Genomic DNA, 25790 nt, shown 5'->3' with positions numbered 1-25790 from the left:
TAGCTATGATATTATTCATAGCAAGACAAAGGAGTCTAATAAATACATTTAATTAAAAAAAAAAAAAAAAAAAAAAAAAATTCCACCACAGAATTTGAGATGTAGTGGAAATGACACTGTGGTGGGAATTTGCATGACTTTCAGAAAAAAAAGGAGGTCCGTGGGGAGTTACCTGGCGGAATGGCTTCCAACTGCGACCGCAACGTTGTCATGGTCACGCTCTCACAGTGAGAACATGACCCGTCCACAAACGCTGTCTCCGTGTGGGCAGCGCCCAAGCACGTAAGACCGCGATCGTGGCCATCGCGATCGTGGTAACGACCGCAACCAGGAAATACACACAAATGGAGAGGCATCTTTAAAAAGACTCTCTCTGTTAATGCCACTCTTTTAGAAGGGAAAATATACTCTTTCAGTAGGAAGAATATACTCTTTTAGCTGCTGAAGCGCCCAGGGGCGTTCTCTGCACTTCACCAGTGCAAGAGGGGGAGAAGCCGCTGTAATGTGCCGTAAATCCAAAAGCTTTTCGAGGTGAATGGATCGGCAGAGTAATTCAACTCGCTGAACACAACCACTCAGCTCCGAAGAGAAAATCTGAATGAGTGGTTGCGAGCCAGCTCCTTCTATACCCGTATGTCTGGGGGAGTGGCATGCAAATTCCACTCGCCAATTCCCATTGGCCTTTTTTCAAAATCAGAGGTGTTTGGGGCTCCCAAGATGACCCCTAGCATCACTACATCGACACAACGTCGAGTGAGTGACAGATAGGGAACTCAATCTTTTTGATACTCCTCCCCAACCCTAGACTGGGGCAGAATGTAACAAAACTGAAAGTGTGTTTGGTGTATGGCAAAATGACTCAAATGAGAGGTTAGGGTTGACTGCAGTAATTCTCCAACCATTTATGAAACCCGCATAAAGACTTTCCTCAGAAAATATGAATCTAATGACCAGTGGAAAAGAACCAACTTCAGAGGAAGTGTGAGCGTAATGCATATCATCATTTTCGAAGATGATGATGATACATTTGATAGTGTGGCATAAGTAACCCTATTTTCTCTTTCTCTATTTTACTTACCACTTTTAGCTAATAAACTTATTGTACTGAAAAGGCCATTTAAAAGATTATTCCTGTTTTTTGAGCTATAATGTCTATATTTTTTTTAGTGTTTACCCTTAGTGTAGTAGTTGCTGAAGACAAGCCTTTGTTAATCACAGCAGACTGCAGAGATCACATCATTTTGCCTTGTGCTGCCTTTAAAAACAGTCAAAGCTACACCTCTGTTACTTGGTACAAGGTAAGACATGACCCTCAAATCTCAGATGACCACTGCTGGAAAGCATGCGGTGCATGTCTATATATTAACATGCTGAATTTATTAAATATCTGTAGATGCTGATTTGTGGAACACCCCCTCATGTGTTCATATATCCACATTGCTTGGCCAAAAGAGTTTTCTAGTTTGTGTCCTATTTCTGCTATATCAATCTGTTTTAACATCTGTTGCTTTAGGCAGGAAATGCGCTGATACATGGTTGGTTCCGCAGGCCTTATTCGCCAGAGATGACGTAACCCTACAGGCGCTGGAAGGGGGTCTCAGGCGGCCCCGCCACGTGGCGGCGTTTTGCGGGCACAGATGCACCGCAACTGCTTTATCCACCTGGGGAATCGCCAAGTACCCCCTGGCAGCCCCACCATCAAGGGTAGTGAGAGAGGAGGAGCTCAGAGACCGGGTCCGGGCAGTGAAAGGTGCACACCACGACCTCGTGGGCTCCTCATGCACCTCCGGGAAGGAAGGGACCAGGGCGGGGCGCAGCCGTGAGCAGCGCTCCGGGCCCAGGAACCAATCGTCAGGCTGTGAGGATTCAGGGGGGTGGAGGGTTTCATTCCAGCCCAACACACGCAGCCGCCTGGGCTAGCATGGCTGCCAGCTGCACGTCAGTCGAGTCCTCAGCATCAGACTGGACAGCCCGCTCTCCGATGCAGCAATCGAGAGCTCATCCACTTCACGAGCGCCAAAACGAGATCGCGAACTCACCCTGAAACGAGTTGGCGGTCTCATCCCAGCAGGGCAAACGAGCGTACTGGGTAATGGGAGGTCCGTGGGGAGTTACCTGGCGGAATGGCTCCCAATGGGGTCCCCAAATCGCCACCAGTGCTAATCGACGCGGCCTCAAACCCGTAGGTAGAAGGACCGAGGCGGGGAGCCGCTGGGGTGGTCTTTCCCTCTAACAAAGGAAAAACTGCGACCGCAACGTTGTCATGGTCACGCACTCACAGTGAGAACATGACCTGTCCACAAACGCTGTCTCCGCGTGGGCAGCGCCCAAGCACGTAAGACTGCGATCGTGGCCATCGGAAGCGGAGTGGTAACGACCGCAACCAGGAAATACACACAAACGGAGAGGCATCTTTAAAAAGACGCTCTCTGTTAATGCCACTCTTTTAGATGGGAAAATATACTCTTTCAGTAGGAAGAATATACTCTTTTATCTGCTCAAGCACCCAGGGGCGTTCTCTGCACTTCACCAGTGCAAGAGGGGGAGAAGCCGTTGTAATGTGCCGTAAATCCAAAAGCTTTTCGAGGTGAATGGATCGGCAGAGTAATTCAACTCGCTGAACACAACCGCTCGGCTCCGAAGAGAAAATCTGAATGAGTGGTTGCGAGCCAGCTCCTTCTATACCCGTATGTCCGGGGGAGTGGCATGCAAATTCCACTCGCCAATTCCCATTGGCCTTTTTCAAAATCAGGGGTGTTTGGGGCTCCCAAGATGACCCCTAGCGTCACTACATCGACACAACGTCGGTGAGTGACAGATAGGGAACTCAACCTTTTTGATACTCCTCCCCAACCCTAGACTGGGGCAGGATGTAACAAAACTGAAAATGTGTTTGATGTATGGCAAAATGACTCAAATGAGAGGTTAGGGTTGACTGTAGTAATTCTCCAACCATTTATGAAACCCGCATAAAGACTTTCCTCAGAAAATATGAATCTAATGACCAGTGGAAAAGAACCAACTTCAGAGGAAGTGTGAGCGTAACGCATTTCATCATTTTCGAAGATGATGATGATACATTTGATAGTGTGGGGTAAGTAACCCTATTTTCTCTTTCTCTATTTTACTTACCACTTTTAGCTAATAAACTTATTGTATTGAAAAGGCCATTTAAAAGATTATTCCTGTTTTTTGAGCTATAATGTCTATATTTTTTTTAGTGTTTACCCTTAGTGTAGTAGTTGCTGAAGACAAGCCTTTGTTAATCACAGCAGACTGCAGAGATCACATCATTTTGCCTTGTGCTGCCTTTAAAAACAGTCAAAGCTACACCTCTGTTACTTGGTACAAGGTAAGACATGACCCTCAAATCTCAGATGACCACTGCTGGAAAGCATGCGGTGCATGTCTATATATTAACATGCTGAATTTATTAAATATCTGTAGATGCTGATTTGTGGAACACCCCCTCATGTGTTCATATATCCACATTGCTTGGCCAAAAGAGTTTTCTAGTTTGTGTCCTATTTCTGCTATATCAATCTGTTTTAACATCTGTGGCTTTAGGCAGGAAATGCGCTGATACACAAACATTTCCTTTTCACCTCAGATCTTTATTTGAAAGAAATGGACCCGTGCATGTTTTGCTCGCAGTGTCAAAGATGTAAAACATATCCTTATTAAAGGTGCACTCAGTAATATTTTCCTCATCAAAAAGGTTGTACTCCAAAATAAATTAATTATTCATTATTATAATTATAAAAATATTTATAAAATCATGAGTACTTGCATGAGATAAATGAGACTCTTGTCATACCAGTAACCTTATAAAAGCTTTTTTATTTTACATGGAGAGGGTCCGCACATGGGGGCCGCCATGTTAGAATCACATGACCAGCCAAATACTACTGGCTTAATCTCAGTAACTTTCCTGTTATTGGACACTTTCACACATGGATTTAATTAATCATGGCTGACTGTGACTGTAAATAGTGAGTTTCTATAATGGCATCTGTAACTGAAAATTTTTATTTTGATGATGTTGCATCCACGCCGCCAGGTGTCACTGAAAGTCCAAAATGACACAAACCCAAAAATTACTGAATGCACCATAATGTTAGAGTACCAAATAATAATAATAATAATAATAATAAACATCATTCAGTAAAATAAAAGTCAAATATAAACATTGATCCAATTTAATGTTATTTTAGTGCTAAATGCGTAGTGCATCCTCAAAGAAATACATTTAAAAAGTCCATGTGACAACAAAATAAGTATATTTCTTGGTTGGATATGGACATAGTGTTGTGTAGATCAGTTGATTTTAGTGTAAGCATTGTGTGATTTTCAAATTGTGTATTAAGTTCCTGGATTTCAACGAAAAAATGGTCAAGAAGTTTGATTACTAACTTCTAAAACACTGCATCAAGAATTTCATGGTGATTAGAATATAAAACATGTTTTGCTGTTAAAGGGGTCCAGTTGGATTGAGAGAGATTCTCATCTTTTTGGTTTGATCCTCTTAACCCATCAGGGTGTTTCTTCAACTTTTAGGTAATTTCATGTCCCAGGGGTTAATTTGTATTGAAAAAAAAAACAAACAAATTTCAAGATTTTTCTTTTTGTTAAATGAAGGCCACATTATAACTGAATGGGACATTTTCTTTTACCAGGTCATCATTTATTTTTGGTACTATTTTTTTCAAATGCCCTTTATGTACAAATTATTTTGTTTTAGTTTTTTTCAGACCCAGACTTTCAATATTAAACTAAGAAAATCCATTATAAAAATAAAAATGTTTACATGTTTAAAACTAATCTGAACAAAAAGTTAAATAAACTATTTCAATATTTAGTGTGAATTATTTCTACCAATTTTTAATAAAATTACAACTGTTCCATAGTTGTGCTGTCTTTACCACCACACCAAATGATTTTACCCCTACTAAAGTATTTCTCAAAAAAGTTAGTGTACTTATTAACCAAATCAAGAAAAGTGTCAGTGAAAAGCATGAAATATGAGACAAGAGATATTTGAAAAAGCAAAAACAAAGAAAAAATCACTTGTGGGCAGAATAATTTTATTTGGCGTCATTTTCAACTAAGCTTGTAATTTTGTGAAAATATTATTTCGTTGTGCATATTTAGGATACGTCAAATGTTAGCTATGATATTATTCATAGCAAGACAAAGGAGTCTAATAAATACATTTAATTAAAAAAAAAAAAAATTCCACCACAGAATTTGAGATGTAGTGGAAATGACACTGTGGTGGGAATTTGCATGACTTTCAGAAAAAAAATAATAATAAAAAAAGTTGACATAAATCTCCTAAAATGCATGTACATGCACTGTTGGACATTGTTAGTAGGCTTAAAAAAAAATACTGAGTGTAAAAATGTTTTACCAATACTTTAGAAATTCACAGTGCTAAAAGTCCCCAAATGTTGAAGAAACAGCCATATAAGTAGACGTGTATGCTCAGGCATTTCTGTTAGAATTGGCAGAAAAAAGTTTTAAGAACCTTTTTATCTACTTGGTGTTGTGTTGCATGTGCAGAGCTACAGTATTTACACACTTTTTAATACACCATACAAACTTGTGCAGTGGCACATATTGACATGTATTTGTTTCTGTTTCTTAAAGATCTACAATAAAACCTGTTCGTCAATCCTCATTCAGGAAAAAAGTGTTGGCACACGAACTAAGTACAACAATTCTGTGTCACTGGGTAAAAATGCATCTTTGATCTTAAGGAAAGTTGCACCTGCAAATGCTGGGACCTATAAGTGTTTCTTAAGAGCGAAGGTCGGAGGGATAAACAACCACTCTTTGCTTACACTGAATATCTCAGGTATTAATTGTTTTGAGTAAGTAAATATTAACACTTGTTAAAGTTTTGCAACATTTTATTCAGCATGTTGTAATACTGCTATGAAATGGTAACACAATTTTGGCAAACTAGACACTCGTACACACATACACAAGCAGAGGACAATAACAAATTACCAACAACTGAATACTGTACATATGAAGTGATTCTTCACAATTTGCCCATTTCAGTTTGAGGAGGTTGCTCACCCAAAAATGAAAAGTTGTCACCATCATGTTGTTTTAAACCTGTTTGCCATTCTTTATGTGGAAAGAAGAATTTTGGGGACTGATTTGGTTCGACTGCTTGTTCCTAATCCTGCTTTGTTTCCTCCCCCTCCCCTGCCATCATATAGTTTGAGTTCGAACCGCTGTCCGATTGCGTCATCAGTGTGAGTACAATCGGCAGCTGTTTATGATTGTAACAAGGTAACAACTCGAGAAGACATCAGCTTTACTGTCTTAATTGAAGTATTGAAGTATGTCCCTGGATTTACCACCAAAACTTTACATGCACAGAACAACACTTGTGCTTGTCTGCCATGGATGCATTGAAGTTGCCAACCTGGTCTCATAGATTACTCTACATACGTTTTTGCAAACTGACTTGTACGTGCTACTTTCTATGTTTCACTGCAGTTTCCTGGTGAAATGAACACTAGAGAAACTACAACAACTGTGTGGTTTAAACATTGTTACACAAATCATGAGTATAAAAACGTATGTTTCACTCTATTTCTCACCCGCTATGTTATGGTATGAAAACACTTTTACTTTAGCGCATGATTTGAAAAACGATACATTTTAAAACTTGTATTACAAACCCACCTACAGTACATATACACTCTTATACTTATGTCGTTAGCTTGCTTGGTAGCTCACTTGAGAGAACATTGAACTTTGGCCTCCATGGCCACGGATGAAGTCCAGCCAAGGACACACAAAATTGAAAGTGGCATAGAAACAACATAAAATGTTCTGGTTGCTTCAGTTAATCTGTGTTTTCTTTTTCTTTTCTTAGAATTTGCATTTTAAAACACTGTCGGTTAGGGTAAAGGCCTAGGTATACTTCGTTTTTGCGTGTTCTGGATCGCCTCGCGCCTGGTCAACTGCGTTGCCTTTGTGAGTATACTCTACTGATGAATATGAACGCCTTTGACGCATGCCTACTACAACTTTTTTGTGACACTCTTTTAGTAGAGTTAATGGCCGGCGCATGTACCAACTATGCGCACAGACGATGACGCATCTGCGAGTCAAGAATATAATTTAGCTCAGTTTTGGCGCCCCCTGCTGGACATTCCACTTGAAATCTGCAGCTAAACATTTAATGAAGCACGTAATTTCAGTTTTGCAAAAATGTTGCAATGCTCACGTAATTTCATGAGACCAGGCTGGAAACTGCAATAATGTGAAGAATCTTGGGGTTTGACTGCTGCAAACCCGTGGATGTGTTGCAAGAGAAATGAAGAATGTGAGCTGTTCTGCGATTTAACTGATAGACAAGAAGATTTGAAAAATGCATTATACCATAATAATTGCGATCGGGAGCATGCACAGGCACAAATTATATGGCATCAACAGTGGTTCGATTGCGGTCATATCAGCAGCGAACCATACTGGAGTGCACATGAACCGTACCCCAGACCACTTTTTCAAACAGGATGATGTGAACAGTGTTTTCCGAACTTGGGTGCGCACCCGCGAACCACACCCAAGCTTGGAAATCAGTGTTTGCATCATCCAAATGAACCAAACCTTGATGTCAAACAAACCTGGGTTAGGTTTATATGCCAAAAGTGCTAGTGTGAAAGCACACTGACAGCCTCAGTCCTCTTCATTCACTTATGCTGTGTGGAAAAAAAGAAGCAATGAAAGTAAATTGTGAATAAGGTCATTTCATTTTGTGTTCCATAGAATAAAGAATGTACAGTCCCATAGGTCTGAAACAACATGAGGGTGACTAAATGATGACAGAATTTTCATTTTCGGGTGAACCATCTCTTAAACGACATGAACATTTCAAACACAAACACAAACACAATATTCTATAAGTCATCTGTGTGCATTGTTTCCAGAATGGCAAAGTTAACTTTTTTCCAAGATCATTTCTGCTCAGATAACATAGCTCTGTGATTGTCTCCCTAGATTGTATGTCAGCAGTTTCACCCACCTTTGATTTCTTCACCAAGTTTATTAATGGGTCATCGGAGAACATTAGCATGACTTATGTGAGTATGGATGCAGGGCTATCAACCCTTTGGGCCTCTGTAGGACTGGCTTTGAGTAAAGTTCTCCTCAGTGCTGTGTGTATATGGGTAGGTACCTCCTCTTGTGTAGCTGGCATCTTCTAATGTGTGTGTGTGTGTGTGTGTGTGTGTGTGTGTGTGTGTGTGTGTGTGTGTGTGTGTGTGCGTGCTTGTGTGTATTTATTTAAATATTGAAATCTGAAGTCTGTAGGTTTTGAGATGTTTCTATCCACAGGTCTTTAAGGAGCTCAGAGAACTTAGGAAAAGAAGACAGACATAAGACATCTTAATGTCTATCATCACCATTGTTTGCAGTATTTATTCATCACAGCATTCATATGGACATTCCTTACAGGCAGAGGAAATTCTGCAAAACTTATTATAAAAGAATATTGTTTGGTTGAGTAATTTATTTTGTGAATATATTGATCTGTGAATTTGTGAATAATATGTATTTTTACTGTAATTAGGAAACTTATGCTTTATATCCTTTAAGAGTAAATTGGATCCTAATACACTGTAAAATGATCAACTCTTCATTCCAGATTCTTGTACCTACTTGCAGTATTTAAATACATTATTTTACATGCTATATTTCCATAATGTGAGATGGCCAGGAAGATACATTTTATTAATAAAAGTTTGATTGTGCTTGCGTATGAGTGGGTGTAAATGTGAGAGTTGGTTTTGCTATTCATGGTGACAAAATTTCTGAAGAACTCATGATGACATTTAGATGAAAACAATGCCATAAAGGGTCCACATTATAAAGTAATATCTAACATATCTAAGATATATACCAGGGTAAGAGTTTATTTTTAATCAATAAATCTAGCTAGTTAAAGGGAAAGTTCTCCTAAAATTGCTAGAATATAATAATTATGTTGTTCTAAACCTGTATGACTTTATTTCTTCATATCAACACAGTAGATGTAAGGCAAAATGTTAAGGCTCAGGTATACAGTACCTTGTTTTTCCACATTCCACGTTCTGGGTCGTCTCACACACGGTCGAGCACGTAGCCTTTTACAGTATACTCTTTTGACAGCTAGCGAATAAGAATGCGTTCGACGCATGCACACTATGACTGCTTTGTGATACACTTTTAGTACAGTCAAAGGCAGGCACATGCACCGTTGATGCGCACAGATGAGGGCAGACTGTGCTGATGATGAAATTTGCTTCACGCATACTGTGTGTGTTCCAATCAGCAATGCCGACAGCTGATGTATACTTTGGCCTTTTTAGCCTCAGACATTAATGAAAGTGAATGGTGACTGAGGCTAACATTTTATTGAAGACAGAAAGTCATATGGGTTTGAAACAACATGAGGGTGAGTAAATAATGACAAAATATTTGTTTTGGGACAAACTATCCTTCACTTCTTACAGAAATTTGGTCTGCCAACAGCATTTCTGGTGGTTCTACATAGCAATGATTCAGTTATTTTATTCTCCGTGCCTGTCTGGTTTGGCTCTGCATCATCACACTTCCAGGAGAAGTTACGGAGCAATTTGTGCTGAGTTAATTAGCTGCCAGCTCCCTTCCCTCACAGATCTATATTCCTCCAGAATGAGAAGCGTCTGACCTCTCACACAAGACCACTTTCTATTCTAGCATCATCCATCTAAGCAGAGGCCAGGTCTGAGAGCTCTAAAATTCAGGAACAATCTACTAACTTTCAACACCCAGGCTAAAGCTATCTATCATAAATAAGTACTTTGCTCCCATATCTTCAGAGACCTCATCTCACTCACAAACTGAACATTGTTGTCTCCTTTGAGCCTCTACAATACTACTAGTTTTCTCATATACCTTATTCATAGAAGCGCCATATTTGATTTTTGATGTGAAAGGAAACAAAGCTGTCAGGGATGGACTTACTGTCTATTCAATGGAATGCACTGTATAACGCTCCTATATTACATGTACTTTTCCACAACTCATGTTTTCTGGAGTTTTGTCTTCTAAAATTTCTTGGAAAGATGTTTTCTTTTCAATGATTTGTCAATGGAATGACCAACAACAGTGCAACCCAATTTCAGAAGCAATATGATTGGTGTGGGTGAAATTTAAGTCCTTTTAATATCCACTTTCACTTTCATATTCTTCTTTTGTTTTTGACGATTCGGATTCTTCATGCATATGTAACGGGAAACAGCTGGTACGTGATAACTGTGCAGTATGTGTAAACCTCATTCCCCTGGCCTCATGAGGCGCACTAGGGACTGACGCTAGGGGCTGGTTGTAGCCTTTAGCCTCCTTGTTAGCACGCCCACCTCCCTTACGGCGACACTGGTTCGAATCCTGTTTGGACCAGTTACAGTGGTACCGTGACCCGGATGGGAGTGAGGTTTAAGGGGGTGAGTGTAATGGGAGTCAGCTGGTACATGTTTGCTGTGCGGTATGTATAAACCTCACTCCCTTGGCCTCAAGAGGCGCACTAGCGACTGCCGCTAGGGGCTGTAGCCTTTAGCTTCCTCGTTAGCACACCCACCAGCGACGCCATTTCGAATCCCGTTCAGAGCGGATTGAGCAGGACTGGTTAAACATATCGCCACCCACTGGGCAGAGAGGTGAATTTATAATAAAAAGAGACTTAAATATTGTTCCATTTCTCAGCCACACCTATCATATTGCTTCAGAAGACATGGATTTTCCACAGGAGTCTTATATGGTGCCTTTATATGCTTTTTGGAGCTTAAAACTTCTGACAACCATTCACTTGCATTAAATGGACCAACAGAGCTGAGATGTTCTTCTAATCTTTCTTAATCTTACAATCTTTGTTTGTACTCAGCAGAAGAAAGAAAGTAATTCACATCTGGAATGGCATGAGAGTGAGTAAATGATGAGAGAATTTTCATTTTGGGGTTTGATTTTAATTTGTTTTGTTGTTGCGTGTATTAATGTGCCTTTTTTTTATACTGTTGTTTCCTCTGCACCAAGACAAATTCCTTGTATTTGGTGAATTGTAAACTTTGAATGACAATATTTTCAAAATGCAAAAGACAGGTGTTGGCCAGCAGATGGCAGTGAATTGAAGGGCATGTCGTTTAATCACTGGATTTTATTTATTCGTATGACGTTAAACAATTTGTAAAAGCACAGCCATCATTACATGTAAAGTTGTCATAAGTTAAAGTCCAAGTCAGCTAGATATTGCACTGCCTCAGGAGTTGCTTCATGTGGCGCCCGAAGACCACCAATAAAGCATCTTATTGGGCACTCATTTACTATGTGATCAGTTGTCTGGCAAGCTGCCCCACAGTCACACGCTGGGGAATCTGCAGCTCCCCACTTATACACGAGAGAGACACACCTTCCTTGGGTGGTGCGAAAGCAGTTCAACATGACCCACTCACGCCACCTCAGTTCATAGCCAGGCACTCTGATTACTGGGTCAGCAAAACGGTGGCTATTTGCTTTAAGACGTGCTTGTCCATAAGATTCAATAGCTCCCTCTTGTGTTCATTGATTGAGGCGACAACATTGTTCAGAATTAAGATTTACACTTTTGTATCTGCAACATGTGCCATGTGGCAACGTGACAGGTTTGCAGAACTTCCTCAGAATCAGAAAATGGAGTTCCATGGAGGTCAAACATGTGGAGGAACTTTGAGTTTCGTTTGATGTTTGCTTCTTTAGGTGGAACAACTTGAAGCTTATTTCAAGCAGAGAAGATTCAGAGTGAAAAAAAAAAAAAGACAGAGACCTTGACTGCTGAAAGAGCTGGAGAGAGAGAGAGAGAGAGAGAGAGAGAGAGAGAGAGAGAGAGAGAGAGAGCAATACTATTTAAATATACTTATTTACTTAAATATTTATTTAATAATTTTACGGGTGGGGTCACACCACTGATGACAACCCTGGTTCTAGAGTAGCTGATGGGTTGATGCTCTTTAGGAAACTATACAAGTGAGTGGTCACATTCTGAGAGTTTCTCCCTAAGGTCCTTCTTCATTTAGCTGCAGGGGGCCCCAAAGTGTACAGAAAAAAAATTATTCATATGTCTTCTCAGATAATCTTTTCCTCGCCTGTCGAGAAGCTCTCTGATCACTGTCATAGGATTTCTGCCATCTCTCATTTACTCAGTAATTCTGCTTGTGTGTGTTCAAACCCCATGATGTTCCCCCTGCTGTGCAATGGTATTTTGCATGTTTCAGGTTTACCAACATTATGGGGACAAAAATCTCCTCAAAATACACCAAAAATGGTTAAAAACAGCATTAAGGGAACATCCCAACCATCCCCATAATTGAAACAGCTAAATAAACATAGCAAACAATGTTTTAATAAAAATGTTAAAATACAGAAATGTTTCTGTGAGGGTTAGGTTTAGGGGAAGGGGTATGGTTAGGGTTAGGGTATAGAAAATATCATTAACTCAGTATAAAACCTTTATGCCTCTGGAGATTCCTCATCAGAATAGCCGTACCAATGTGTATGTGTGTGAGAGTGTTTGGAGTATTAAAGCCATTATAAATGCAGAACAACATAGTCATAATTCAATTTTGTGCAATTATTGGCTCCTGTCATCTTTAGTCTTGCATTTGGAGTTGCACCGAAGCATAAAGGATGCATTTTACACAAGGTAGACTTCAACACATCATAAGCTGGGCTGTAACCACAAAAGACATTTTGTGTGTGTGAATCAGATACAGTATACACCTCCCCCCTCCCTCCCCCCCCCCATACAAGCACTGCAGTATAATTCACATTATGTTGTTACATTTTGTGATTACATAATGGTTTAAAGAAGTTTAATTTTTATTGTGCTAAGTGCTCTAACACTGCTTGTCAATGTTGTTTGAAATGGCCAATCCAATCAAAGAAGGCGGTACTCAGCTTTCATAGAAGCTAAATGGGAAATGTTCAGCATGACACATCAGCAAGGTCAGCAGTTCAGGTTAAGAGTATCAGTGCCATGTGCCAGTGCAATTCTCTTGACATAGTATAAGATAATGATTCATAAAAGTAGGAAAGTTATCACCCTCAGATTAGAACAAGAACATAGTAAGGCTAGTGGCTTTGACTTGTGTTTTTAGGCTGTGGCAAAGACAGTGTTATATACATTATATATAGTTTTTAATGAAAATATTTGCAAATAGGTCTACTTTACAATAAATTTGAGCTTTTCTTTAATGAATTCGGACTTTTGGACAAAAATCTCCTAAGTGTCTTCATTTTATTTTGGGTATGTGCTAGTCAGGTCTGTGCTTAAAAAGAGAGCAGTTTAAAGAGTAGTGTATTTAAGTCATGGTAACTCTCTGAAAGATTTAGCATGTTAATGTGTATGACATATTGATAGGAAATTGGTCTTGGCAGACTAGATCTGCTACGCTGCTTCTGCAGAGCAAGTAGGGAGTCTTGCTACTGCTAGAAAATACACAGTGTGGACATTGTCTTTTATTGATATAATTATACTGTATGTTAGTGAATATACTATGTGAACTTCAAAAGAACCATGTATCATTTAAAACCAAAATAATATTACATTTTGAGTCTTTATCAAATTTAAAGCCTTAATTCCAAAAGATTTAGCATTCAGCACCATAATTATATTAAGGACAAAAAAGGACAATTACATTTGTGTGTACCTCAACACCCGTGACACCCCCAAGAGGTTCAAGACGTGGTTACAGCATTGATCATCTGAATTATTGGATGCAGCCTGCTTTCCTTTCAAGACCCCTACAATTTAAGGGCCAGAGAGTTGGAAGGTGAGATCATTACTGATCTTTACATGTCACAGCTCAGGATAGTGAAGACTGTGCATGCTTTTGTGGTGACATCAGCCAATTAGTGTTGTCATGTGGTCATTTTTCTTTGGGTCCAAAGTAATTATTCACATGGCATTTATGGCTTAGATGTTTGAATCAAATACATACATACATACATACTGTACATACTTACCTAGCTGCCAAATTGAGTGCCCATAAGTGAAGTACTTCCAGGGAGTCCTGTGCCAGCCAAATAATTTCCATTGAGATGAATGCTAAAGGATAGCTTCTTCACAATAGGCCTCCTTGGTTAAAACCAAGTATCTTTTCTGTTTGTTTCTATATAAATTGTGAATTTAAGGGAAAGTCTCACATATTGTTTGTTGCTTGAGACATTTAAACAAATTTAATGTAGCTGAATAAATTGTCCTGTTGTAGCTGTTTTACTGCTGGTTGGTCTCTTGAGTCAATTTATATGATTAAACTTGAGTATCACTCATTCTCATCATAAGACTGTCCAGAACAGTGTTTAGGGCTTTATGCAAAAAATGCTTGTGCCCTGTTCACCAGCAAAAGCTCACTACTCTGAAGTTCTTTCTTGCCTTCAGCAACTGACATTTTTTATTCATGTGTTGGGACTCGTTTAGCAAAAGAATTTTAAAGCCAGTTTTTTCAAAATAGCCAGTTCAGTCTATTCATTCAGTATAATTAAATACTAGGCTAACTGTATATGGATACATATGTACCATTCTGAATGGCAATGTGGCAATGTTTCTTTCTAAAATGTGCTTGGGAAGGCCACAGCACAATGGTCAAACTCAGTGTTTACAATATTTCACAAGATTCAGTGTTATGAATTCTATGCTGCATGCAGAGAGGTAACCATTAACTGATCATTCATTGGGAGAAACTTTGACCACTTTGCTTACTTTATGATTCATCTTAGTGCATGTTAATTTAGGACTGTGCACATAGAACTCTGACTGACATGCAGTATTTAAAAGTTTGGAGTCAGTGTGGTGAATGGTGAAAATGACTGAATATATTTATTGATAAAAACAGGCTTTGTATGCTGACCTAATTTTTTTTGCTACATGGCAAGAGTGGTTATATTTTGAAAAATATCCATGCTTCAACGTTACATAGACCTTGACATCAAAAATGTTTTTAATTAACCGCACAAGCTTTAAAACATAAGCATAGCTTGCTCATTATTTTTTATATGGCAGAACATCACGGCAATTAATTTTTTATTTTTAAAACCCTTTTTAACCAGAACAATACAAATAGGATAGTTACTGCAATTACTGAATTTGAGGATAGCCTTTCCATCTGCTGTAATTATTATCCATGTTCACCTAAAGTTCACCTCATGTTTGCTACAGAGATACAAAAAAAAACTGAAGTCAGAATGTGAAAAACTATCATTAATCAAATATTTGTGGTCCTCCTGCATACCTACAAAATATTGCACATTCACACTCACAGACAAATAGTTGTTTATATTGTTTTTACTGTTACTGAGCTTATCATATTTTCTATGCCCCCCACCCAACACATTCTCACACATTTGTGACATTAAGAACAGCTTTGATTGGTTAAATATTATATTTTACATTTCTGTTTTATTTTCCTTTTTATTTACTTAAATATAAAATTTTACATTTATGTTTTCCTAAAGTGATAGATTACTTGTGCATGTAACAACCAATCAAGTGCTCAAACAACAGTTATAGCTCATGCGTTAAAAGTGCTAATACAGTTGTAAGCATAAAAGTTAACACCATTTTAGTGAGACAAGTCAACTAAATAGACCACTTAGCGCACATACTGTGGTACTGTTTGGTTAATAGCATAGTTGGGAATGTCTATTTTGTTGATTGAAATTGAAGTAGATGAATTTAGAAAAGGTGTATCGAAAAGTTAATGGTGAGCCTGGAGTTTGTTATTGAGGGTATATTTCACCACTGAATATTTGAAATTTGAAACTTTGACAGCAAACTGATCGACATTAGCTTACTTCAGCAGCTAGGTGGAGTGTGAAGGCAGACTGTTACAAATGGATCTATGAATTTGATTCTGACTGGTCTGTGATAAGACAATGTTGACACCTGAGTGACGGATTGCCCTGCTAAAAAACAACGTAGACCAAAATTATTTTCAATGCTGATCCAGGCTGGTTTATGCTGGTTGGTGTAGCTGTTGGACCAACATAGCCATACTGTTCACAATCTAAACTTAGCTGGCAAAGCAAGTCGACCAGCATTGTTTTTCAGTTGAAACTGGTTGGCCAAGGAAGTTTTGCTGGTCAAGCTAGTCATGAAGACTTGTGGAACACCAGCATCCCAAGCTAGGGACCAGCAACAAAAATACAACATCTGCTGGTGACCATACTTTTTTTTTTTTTCAGCAGGGGATGCACTCAAATGTTTCCAAAAGCAACCTTGATTCTACATTAGCAGCATTGAACACAGGTATTTACACACTGTTATCAGACAGAATGGACAGAACACAGTTGTACCATAGATTCCTGAAATATGCTACTGACGTCACTATACATAAATAGCATTAAAAATACATAATTGATCTTTTTCAGAAAGCACTGGGACACATTCCAACTGGTCACCTGACTTTTTTTTTTTTTTTTTTTTTTTTTTACACATAATAGCATTTGAGCTTTCAATTTCCTTGATAATGCTTTACAAGTTTCTAGATTCAGGTTCCTTTAAACGGTGTGTGTCTGCTTTTAGTTGCTTCCCTTAGCAACCTGGTTGCTTATCTCAGGCTGTGTAGCATAATTATTAACACCACCATTGCTGCGGGGAAAAAAACATGTAACCAGCCTAAGCTTTGCTGAAGGGCTAGCCAGGCTGGTCGAGCTGGTCCCCAAGCTGGCTAAACTGATGCTCAGCTGGTTTAGCTGGGTTGCCTGCTGGTCTCCCACACTGACCAGCTGAAAATAGCCCAAAACACCCTCTAAAACCAGCAAACAGATCAGCCTGACCAGCCTGGGAGACAAGCAAAGACCTGCAGTCCCACTTAGGCAGGCTCAGGGTAGACTTAAGTTTCTGCTTGTCATATTAGTTAAACTCTCCCTTACTGCGTCCATGACTTATTTGAAATCAGTCAGTCTTCTGTCTCTGCCTTTGTCTCTTTCTTTCCCTCAGTTTCCATTATCCTCACTCTTTTTCAAAGTGGAGGCTGACAGCCAAAACAGCAGAGTATCTCCTTGAAGGTTTTCCTCATCTCCAGGCTGCGGCAGGCATAGATGAGAGGGTCGATCACAGAGTTGCACATAATGAGGACCAGGTACGTTGTGAAGTGGGACATGTAGCAGAGGCAGAGTGGGTGGTGTGGACAGGACACCAGCAGAATAAGATGGAGGAAAAACGGCGCCCAACAGCACACAAACACCCCAAGCAGGATGGAGATAGTTATGGCTCCCTTCATGCAGCTACGTTGACGTGGGGCAGGGTTGCCGGCAGCAGCTGCTGCTGGGGGCAAGGCAGCAATTCGCTGGACATGAAGTCTGGCGAGTAAAAACATGTGTACGTAGAGAGTTGCCATGAGCACTAGCATAGCAATGAACATTGTAATCAGACACACAATCACAGTCTTGCTCTCCGAGTAGACTATAAAGACAATCCCACAAACCACACACACTAGCCAGATTGCAGCGATAGCTGCCAGTGCTCTTCGTACAGTTACTATGCTGTGGTAGCGTAAGGCGTAGAAAATTGTAACGTAGCGGTCAACAGCGATGGCCAGAAGGTTGCAGATGGATGCCACAAGTGAAATGCAGATCATTGAGTCAAAGACATTGTCCATCAAACGCACAAAATGATCACTGGCTACCAAAAGGCGACTGTTTAGTACTGCAATAACAACGGTCTCCAGAGAGTTTGAAACACTCACCAACATGTCGGCAGCAGCTAGACTGCACAGGAAAAAGTACATTGGAGAGTGAAGATTCTTATTTTTTACCACTGCTGAGATGACGAGGATGTTCTCCAGTAGACTCACGATACCCAAGGTGAGAAAAACCTCTGCCTTGATCTGCACCTGCTCACACAGCGCCCCTGCTGGATGATCCGCAGTACTGCCATTAGAAGGCAGCAAAGACGTACTGTTTGCATATTTCTGCCCTTGCAGGAATTGCAGGTATGAGTCCTTCATCAGAATTTGAAAAGATAAATAGAGCAAAAAGAAATGGGGAAGAACAGACAACAAGTGAGAAAATGAGAAAGAGAGAGTGAAAACAGAGAGGAAATAAAAAAATGTAAGCAAGATTGAGTATTAAAAACTAACAAAAATAATTAAGATAGTGGAATGGAGAATAATAATAATGGAAGGAGATGTAATTTAAGAATCAGATGAGGCAGTTTTGCAGATGTTTTCTTAGAAAAATCCTCTGTTGCTTTTTTGTGTTTGATGCTGGTGTAGAGATGCTCTGTGATTCAGAGGCTCGGAGCAAACGGTCTCTCTCACAGCCACTAACAGTACGTCAGCGTCATGCTGCCTCCCCCTGCTCTTTGTGTGTGTTTGCTTAAGATTTTAAATGAATGATGTGGGTTGATACACACACACACACACACACACACACACCACACACACACACACACACACACACACACACACACACACACACACACACACATGTTGGTGCAGCTGTCATTATAAGGACTCTCCATGGACATAATGATTTTTATACTGTACGAACTATAGATTCTATCCCCTAACCCTAACCCTACCCCTAAACCTAACCCTCACAAAAAACATTCTGCATTTTTACATTTTCAAAAAAACATAGTTTAGTATGTCTTTTAAGCGATTTGAATTATGGGGAATGTCCTAGAAATGTCCTCATAAACCACATTTATAGCATAATACCCATATAATTACCAGTTTGTAACCTAAAACCTTGTCAACCTTGTAACCATAAACCACTTTAACCGCCCACCCCAAAATACATCATTAAAAAAAGATTGGGAATGATTATATTTTTGTTTAAAAGGGGTTAATGCAGAACATCTGTATAGATCCACAAGTTACTGCAATGCATAAGTTACTGAAATCAAAATAATTAAACTAAAATTTGATAATATTGTGGGGGAGTTTTTCATTTAAGCATGTGAAACGATGAAGAGAGCATGTTATAGCTTGTTGCCAAATAATTTTTAGCTGGGATTTCAAAATAATTTAATATCACAACTTTGAGTTGCTACATCTATTTTTAATATATAAATAATCTATAATCACTGACTTACTTGTGCAACACTGTGATAATGAAATGTCCTTGCATGCAGAATTGATCTTTCTAAAGTATTCATAGTCATTTGCTACATGCAACAGATAAATATATTCCTTCTCTCGTATCACGCAGCTGTATCCAGGGCAACTTGTATGTTTTTCTTTACCACAAGCATTTAATTGTCAAACCTTGAGCAAGGAATCATGTTATGAACAATTATGAACAACAGCCAAAAATAATCACCCATGAATTAATAAAAGTGTCTTTTAAAGGTATGTCCACTATAATGGGCACTTCCATGTAACACCACAGAAGGACATGTCATTTTACAGAACCAAGAAACTGCTTGTGTGAATGAATTGAGTGTGAATGAGAGTGTATTCTTTTGGGTGAGAGTGTGTGTATTGGTTTTTGGGAGTCTACTTTGAAACTGTAGCTTTCCAATCTACAACTGCTCATAATTTCAAGTAGTTAAAGCACAGTCTGATTTTGTACACTATCTTTTAAAAAGTAGTTAGCTACACTACAAGCTAATAACAAAAAGTAATTTAAAAAATAATTGTAATATAACTATCAGATTATATGACTTATTTCTTAAATCAGAACACTATTTAACTTGCATAAAAATTAAAAATAACTAGGATGAAAACATTAAATTGAACATAAATAGAAGTTATACTAAATATCCTACATCCTATACTAAATTGAACACTAAACATAAAAAAATGTATACTAAATGAAGCTAATAAAACTAGAAAGCACCCTATATTCAAAAACATTGTAGGAAACAGCTACAATTAAATTCAAATAAAACGATGCAGTGACTTCTTTGCAGGGGTTCAAGTGAATCTGTAAAACTGATTAATTAACATGAAACATTCGAACGAACCAATTCATGAAAATACATTGGACTTCCCAACACTTCAAATCAGTGAATTGTTTATTTTAACCAGTTCATTTTCATGAACCACCTGAATGAATCAATTCACTCAAATGTTTTGGTCTTCCCAATGCTCTATATGATACATAGAAGAGAGTTTAGGTGAATGCGTTTGCTTGCTGCCTCGGCTGTATTACCTTGTGCGCAATGTGACAAAAAAGCACTTATATCCACCAATTTTTTTTTTACATAACATATTTTACATATTTTCAAACTTTTCAGAATTTTTGAACTAGCAACGAAGGCTCGGACTGTATCAAAGCAAGATGCTGAATCCGTGGAGGAAGAAAGTAGTTCCAATCACAAGAGCATTTTAGGGACGAAAACCAGAAAATGGCTGGAGATAAAACTCTGAACGACGTCTTAAGGTATGGTAACCGTGGTATAAGCTGAATAATTGACTCCGGCCCGTTGAATTATTGAAAAATAATGCACACCTGGTGTAACATTACCACCTCGGGTGTGCATTATTTTTCAATAATTCAACGGCCTGATGTCAATTATTCCTTACTTAGTTATTATATAATAAAGGTTAAAGAAAGGTACACATAGATTTCCAGTTGTTACATACACAGTACAATATGACTTGTTGTAATTTCCATGACACAGAATTTACAAAGCTAACTCAGATCAGCCCAAGGCTTTAACAGACATTGTGAATAAATTAATCTCTATGGTTATATGCTACATGTTTGCAACAGGTGGGAGTTTTTTTTTTTTTTTTTTTTACAGAGTGTGGCAATTTTTTTTCTAGAATTACAAAGATTATTTTTCAGAATAAAAGCTTTCTTTTTTTACTTTTCTTGCACTGCACAAGCTATTTAAATTGCCAACGAGAAGTGGTGTGTCCTTGACTGTGGATTTTACACAGCCAAAATGCACCATTTTTCCACAGAGGATGAGTTTAAATAAAATCTTTCCAACATTACCTATGAGAGATAAGATAATACACTACCGGTCAAAAGTTTTGAAACATTTACTCATTCTTTATTATAATTTTTTTCACATTTTAGATTAATAGTAAAGTCATTAAAACTATGGAATAACATAAACGAAACTATGGGAATTATGTTGTGACTAAACAAAATCTAAAATAAATCAAAACTGTGTTATATTTTTGCATCTTCAAAGTAGTCACCCTTGGTCAATCTGGGTGGCGGAGGATGAATCTCAGTTGCCTCCGTGTCTGAGACCGTCAACCCATGCATCTTATCATGTGGCTTGTTGAGCGCGTTACCACGGTGACATAGCGCATGTGGAGGCTTCACGCCATCCACTGCGGCATCCACGCACAACTCACCGCACGCCCCAACGAGAGCGAACCACATTATAGTGACCATGAGGAGGTTACCCCATGTGACTCTGTGCTCCCTAGCAACCAGGCCAATTTGGTTGCTTAGGAGACCTGGCTGGTGTCACTCAGCATGCCCTGGGATTCGAACTCGCGAACTCCAGGGGTGGTAGTCAGCGTCTTTACTCACTGAGGTACCCAGGCCCCCAGTGATGACAGCTTTGCAGATCCTTGGCATTCTAGCTGTTAGTTTGTCCAGATACTCAGATAACATTTCACCCCACGCTTCCTGTAGCATTTGCCATAGATGTGGCTGTCTTGTCGGGCACTTCTCATGCACCTTACAGTCTAGCTGATCCCACAAATGCTCAGTGGGTTTAAAATCCATAACACTCTTTTCTAATTGTCAGTTGTCCAATGTCTGTTTCTTTGCCAACTCTAAACTTTTCTTTTTGTTTTTCTGTTTTAAAAGTGTCTTTTTCTTTGCAATTTTTCCCATAAGGCTTGCACCCCTGAGTCTTCTCTTTACTGTTGTACATGAAACTGGTATTGAGTGGGTAGAATTCAATGAAGCTGTCAGCTGAGGACATGTGAGGTGTCTATTTCTCAAACTCAGTGGCGATTTCTTAGGGCCAGCAAAGCCTTCTCTGCTGGCGTCACATGCCTAATAAATAAATATTTTTCATCCTTTCATTCTCATTGACCTTTTTGCCTATGTATTTTCAATCGCTTTTTACTCCTAATTAATCTAAAAACGAATAGCAAAAAACTAAACAAATGTATCCATTCAGAATTTATTCCTCGATGCTTACAAGCAAAGTGTGACAACTGTCCAAAGCCATGCTCGTTAGCCGAAGCAGCGTGTAAGTCTGAGCTCCACCCCGTCAGGCCTTCAGAATTTCCACAGAATCCCTCAACACTGCAGTGAATAGGCATCTAAAGTCAGATTGTCAGATTCATCAGCCAATCAGATTGATTGATTTGTTCTTGTGGGTGTGGTCTTTAGGATATGTCCCAGTCCAGGCCTTCTAGCTGGCCTTGAGTGACGTAATCACGCTTTAAGTGATGCACGTAATTTGAAAGCGAAAAGCGCGAGATCTTGCTGATGAGTCGGCTGTCATCACTGCTGTTATTGCCGTTGAGAAAGAGATACTTTTGGATTTAAAAACCTAAGATATTCTGCATGATCGTGCGATTGATAAATTAAACCGGAAAGGAGGACTGATTTTCACTTCAAGCAAATTGGTAAGTGCTTTTTGCATTGTTATAGCAACATCAGGAGTTTTCTAAGTGTAAATTAGGTTGCTTGAGCATTCAGTGTCAGATCAAGTTTTGAAAAGTAACCATGTACCCTGATGAAACAAAATTTATTGCAAGCAAAACTGCAAAATTGCACAAACCGGCGCCGCGATATGCCAGCGATATGCAGAAAAGGACTTTTGGGCCAGTTTCTATATAAAATCCCAGGCCGATTTCCCTTCCCTGTCCGCCCTTGCTACACATGTCCGAGCACACACACAAAATAGAAAAATAAAGAAAAATAAATCATCCTGGTCAAAATGGATTAATGGATTTTTAAGGGTTAAAGAAATTTCAAAAGGCCAGCTGCAAATATGCTTGATTTCACTGAGCCGTTAAAGACATAGTAACTGATTTCATAATGTTTTCAAAATATGATGCTATGAACCGTCCCATAATAAAATGTACAATAACTTGTACGTTTGCCACCATACATACACAAACGTTCTTACATTTTAGCCACAATAGGGACAACGGTCTATAATGGTGTGTTAATGTGCTACTGTATTTAGACCTACTGTATTTAGACTCTGCAGGTCCATACAATGCAAGTGAATGGTGGCCAGAACTCTGAAGGTCCAAAAAGCATATGAAGGCAGCATAAAAGTAATCCATACAACTCCAGTGGTTAAATCAATGTCTTCAGAAGTCATATGATAGGTGTGGGTGAGAAACAGATCAATATTTCAGTAGTCCTTTTTTACTATCAGTCTTCACTTTCACATTCTGCCACCTACTGGTCAGGCTTGTCAAAGGTGGAGATTTATAGTAAAAAGGACATAAATATTTTTTTACCCACACCTATCATATCACTTCTGAAGACATGGATTAAACCACTGGAGTTGTATGGATTACTTTTATGCTGCTTTTATGTTCTTTTTGGACCTTCAGAGTTCTGTCCACCATTCACTTGCCTTGTTTGTATTCTGCATAAGAAAGTAAGTCATACACCTCTGGGATGGCCTGAGGGTGAGTAAATGATGAGATAATAAAATATTTTAGGTAAACTATCCCTTTAAGGTTTTAAGTCTTAAAACCTTATGGAATAAAAAATAAAATAATAAAAAAAGACTGGCTAGAAATGTCTTAGGTAGCATAATAAGTGAAGATGATGACGGCAAAACTAGAGTCCATTATTAACAATTCTGCACATCCTCTCCACAAGGTTTTTTCTTGGAACACCTTGGTCACTGCCTTATTTCACCAACCAAGATCTACGTTTTTTTTCTCTGTCTCGCTCAGCTTTAATTTACTGTCTGACAGTCTATTCAGGTGTAATAACACTGCACATGTTCAGTTTTCTTCTCCCTCTCACAGTTGCATAACCAGTGAATGCACTCAGATGTACCTTACGGTGTGTGTGTTGTGTAATATTTCACACTGTCCATTGTTTAACTACATATATATGTTGCTGTTTTGTGTTGAAGTCACCCTCAAAGAAGAAATCAGAATGTTGATCGTTAATCAGTTGTCTTTAAAGCCCTGTCTCTGCATTGTAGGGACAAATTAGGTTGAGAGCTACAATATGAGATTAAAGCAATAAGATTTAGTATTCTGGTAACATTACAAAACATTTAACATAATTCCAAACATCATTTATGATTTAGTTGAAATAGACCAAAGGGCTGTAAATACAATTAAAATACAGACAAACAAAGACTTGAGGCACGGCAGAAAACCGAATACTTGAGAGGTTATAAGTTAGTTATAAGATTTGCCATAAGGTAGCAGCAGTGCCAGAAATGAATGTTTTCTGCTTTTTTTTATTTAATTGGCCACCTGGATTGCTTTTCAGGGGCATTTTTTTCCCTTTCTGAAGGCATATTTTCTTATCCATGTAAAACAGCGTGCACCCATTCATGTCAGATATTTCAGTTGAATCAACTACAGTACTTAATCCAGTTATGGCTGTAACATATAAAACCATTTTAACATCATATACAAAAGCAGCTGAAAAATAATTCACAAGATATCATATAACACAATAAAAGCTTTTTACACAAATAGTTAAATAACAAATCTGCATGAGATTAAACACCAAAGGAATTCACTGTGGGAAATTCACTATCCTCTTTTTAAATATGTGGGGCAATATTTTTATTTATTTTCTGATCACTTTCGGTGGCATTTTTTGCCCTGAGCCCTGGTTCATTTCTGACCCTTGGTGGCAGCAAAGGTGCAAATGCATTAGTTTTAAGCCTGTTTTAAAAAGGTGAGTTCTGAGACTGTAGAGTTTATTTAAGTTAGTTTGACAAATTCATATTTGATTAAAACTTTAGGGAGGGGAAGGTTTTGTAACCCTAAACTCTGGAGGAATGAAGATGATCTGGATGACTGACCACCATTAGAATTTTTACTGGCCTTTTAAGGCTCTGAAAGTTCCTTTACTAGATTGAGCTAATTATCCACCTTTTTCCTGAACGCGGAAGTGCTCCACGATTCGACTGTTTTCAATTTCCGGTCTCCAGTGTTTTCACTCGCATCAGCGTATACTCTTAGAGGGGTAATGTAATGTTTAAGGTATTACATTTGTAAAAATTTCCATAAAAGATGCTGATACTTCACAGAGTCTATTTTTTTTTATAGACAGTGCCTCACCTAAGTATGTAGATGACATGAAGCGATGGTCAGAGAGGAGATAAGTTGACATCATTAATTATTATGAGTTGTTATGACAGCCAACAACTGCACAAGTTGAGCCTTAACACTTAAATTGTTGTTGTTCTCTTCTGGTCGCTTGTTTTGGCAGTTTTTACTTGCCATCTGGAGACCAGAAATAGAAAACAGGCAATTAGAACCATCATGGCGCCGCCCAGTGGTTGCTCAGGAAAACTGTGGATAGAATTAAAAGAAAAGAAGGGCTTATTTAGACAAATTACTGTCTTCTGAGCAATGGAGTTAGGCTTTTCTCAGAGCTTAAAGGCCATTGGGCAAAATAGTTCCAATAAAAGGATGCAACAGAGATCAGAGGAATGGGCAGAGATCTGACAGATCTGGTTGATTAGTGACCACATGGAAGACAGGCAGACTATAATGAAGAATCTCAAGAGAACTGAGAGAAATAGGCAGTGGCACAATTAATGAGCTGCAAGCCACTGAAAAAATGCACTGTGGTTTAAAAACAATGGTGGTTTGGAGATGATGGGTTAGTGGTAACAGTATCAT

The 25790-nt window shown here is 38.8% G+C and overlaps 2 protein-coding genes across 6 annotated transcripts; one reads left to right on the top strand and one right to left on the bottom strand.

Annotated features, from left to right (window-relative positions):
* Nucleotides 1-1098: 1098 nt before the first annotated feature.
* On the top strand, nucleotides 1099-8798 carry LOC127424265 (uncharacterized). 5 transcript variants are annotated; one of them, XM_051669287.1, is made up of 5 exons: nucleotides 2894-3094; nucleotides 3222-3352; nucleotides 5650-5873; nucleotides 8003-8105; nucleotides 8359-8766. In XM_051669287.1, the coding sequence occupies exons 1-5, from the start codon at nucleotides 3067-3069 to the stop codon at nucleotides 8401-8403; spliced, it is 531 nt and encodes a 176-aa protein (XP_051525247.1). In that variant the 5' UTR covers nucleotides 2894-3066; the 3' UTR covers nucleotides 8404-8766. The 5 variants fall into 5 exon arrangements, with proteins under 5 accessions (XP_051525245.1, XP_051525247.1, XP_051525244.1 ...); XM_051669284.1 differs by having other exon boundaries at nucleotides 8003-8192; nucleotides 8359-8765; XM_051669288.1 differs by having other exon boundaries at nucleotides 2904-3094; nucleotides 5650-5857; nucleotides 8023-8105; nucleotides 8359-8762.
* Nucleotides 8799-17033: 8235 nt separating this feature from the next.
* On the bottom strand, nucleotides 17034-18020 carry LOC127424259 (melanocortin receptor 3-like). Its single transcript, XM_051669276.1, has one exon. It carries the CDS (start codon nucleotides 18018-18020, stop codon nucleotides 17034-17036), a length of 987 nt encoding a protein of 328 aa, XP_051525236.1.
* Nucleotides 18021-25790: the final 7770 nt, after the last annotated feature.

This window comes from Myxocyprinus asiaticus, chromosome 33, assembly GCF_019703515.2.
Source record: "Myxocyprinus asiaticus isolate MX2 ecotype Aquarium Trade chromosome 33, UBuf_Myxa_2, whole genome shotgun sequence".
NCBI classification, from domain to species: domain Eukaryota; kingdom Metazoa; phylum Chordata; class Actinopteri; order Cypriniformes; family Catostomidae; genus Myxocyprinus; species Myxocyprinus asiaticus.
This window is presented reverse-complemented; position numbering and strand designations above follow the sequence as displayed.

Coding starts and splice junctions, on each gene's coding strand:
- LOC127424265 (XM_051669284.1), top strand. CDS start 3,067: ATGATGATGATACATTTGATAGTGTGGG. Junction 5,874..8,002: donor TCAGGTATTAATTGTTTTGA/GTAAGTAAATAT, acceptor CAGATAACATAG/CTCTGTGATTGTCTCCCTAG. Junction 8,193..8,358: donor TCAGTGCTGTGTGTATATGG/GTAGGTACCTCC, acceptor TTCTATCCACAG/GTCTTTAAGGAGCTCAGAGA.
- LOC127424259 (XM_051669276.1), bottom strand. CDS start 18,020: ATGAAGGACTCATACCTGCAATTCCTGCAAGGGCAGAAATATGCAAAC.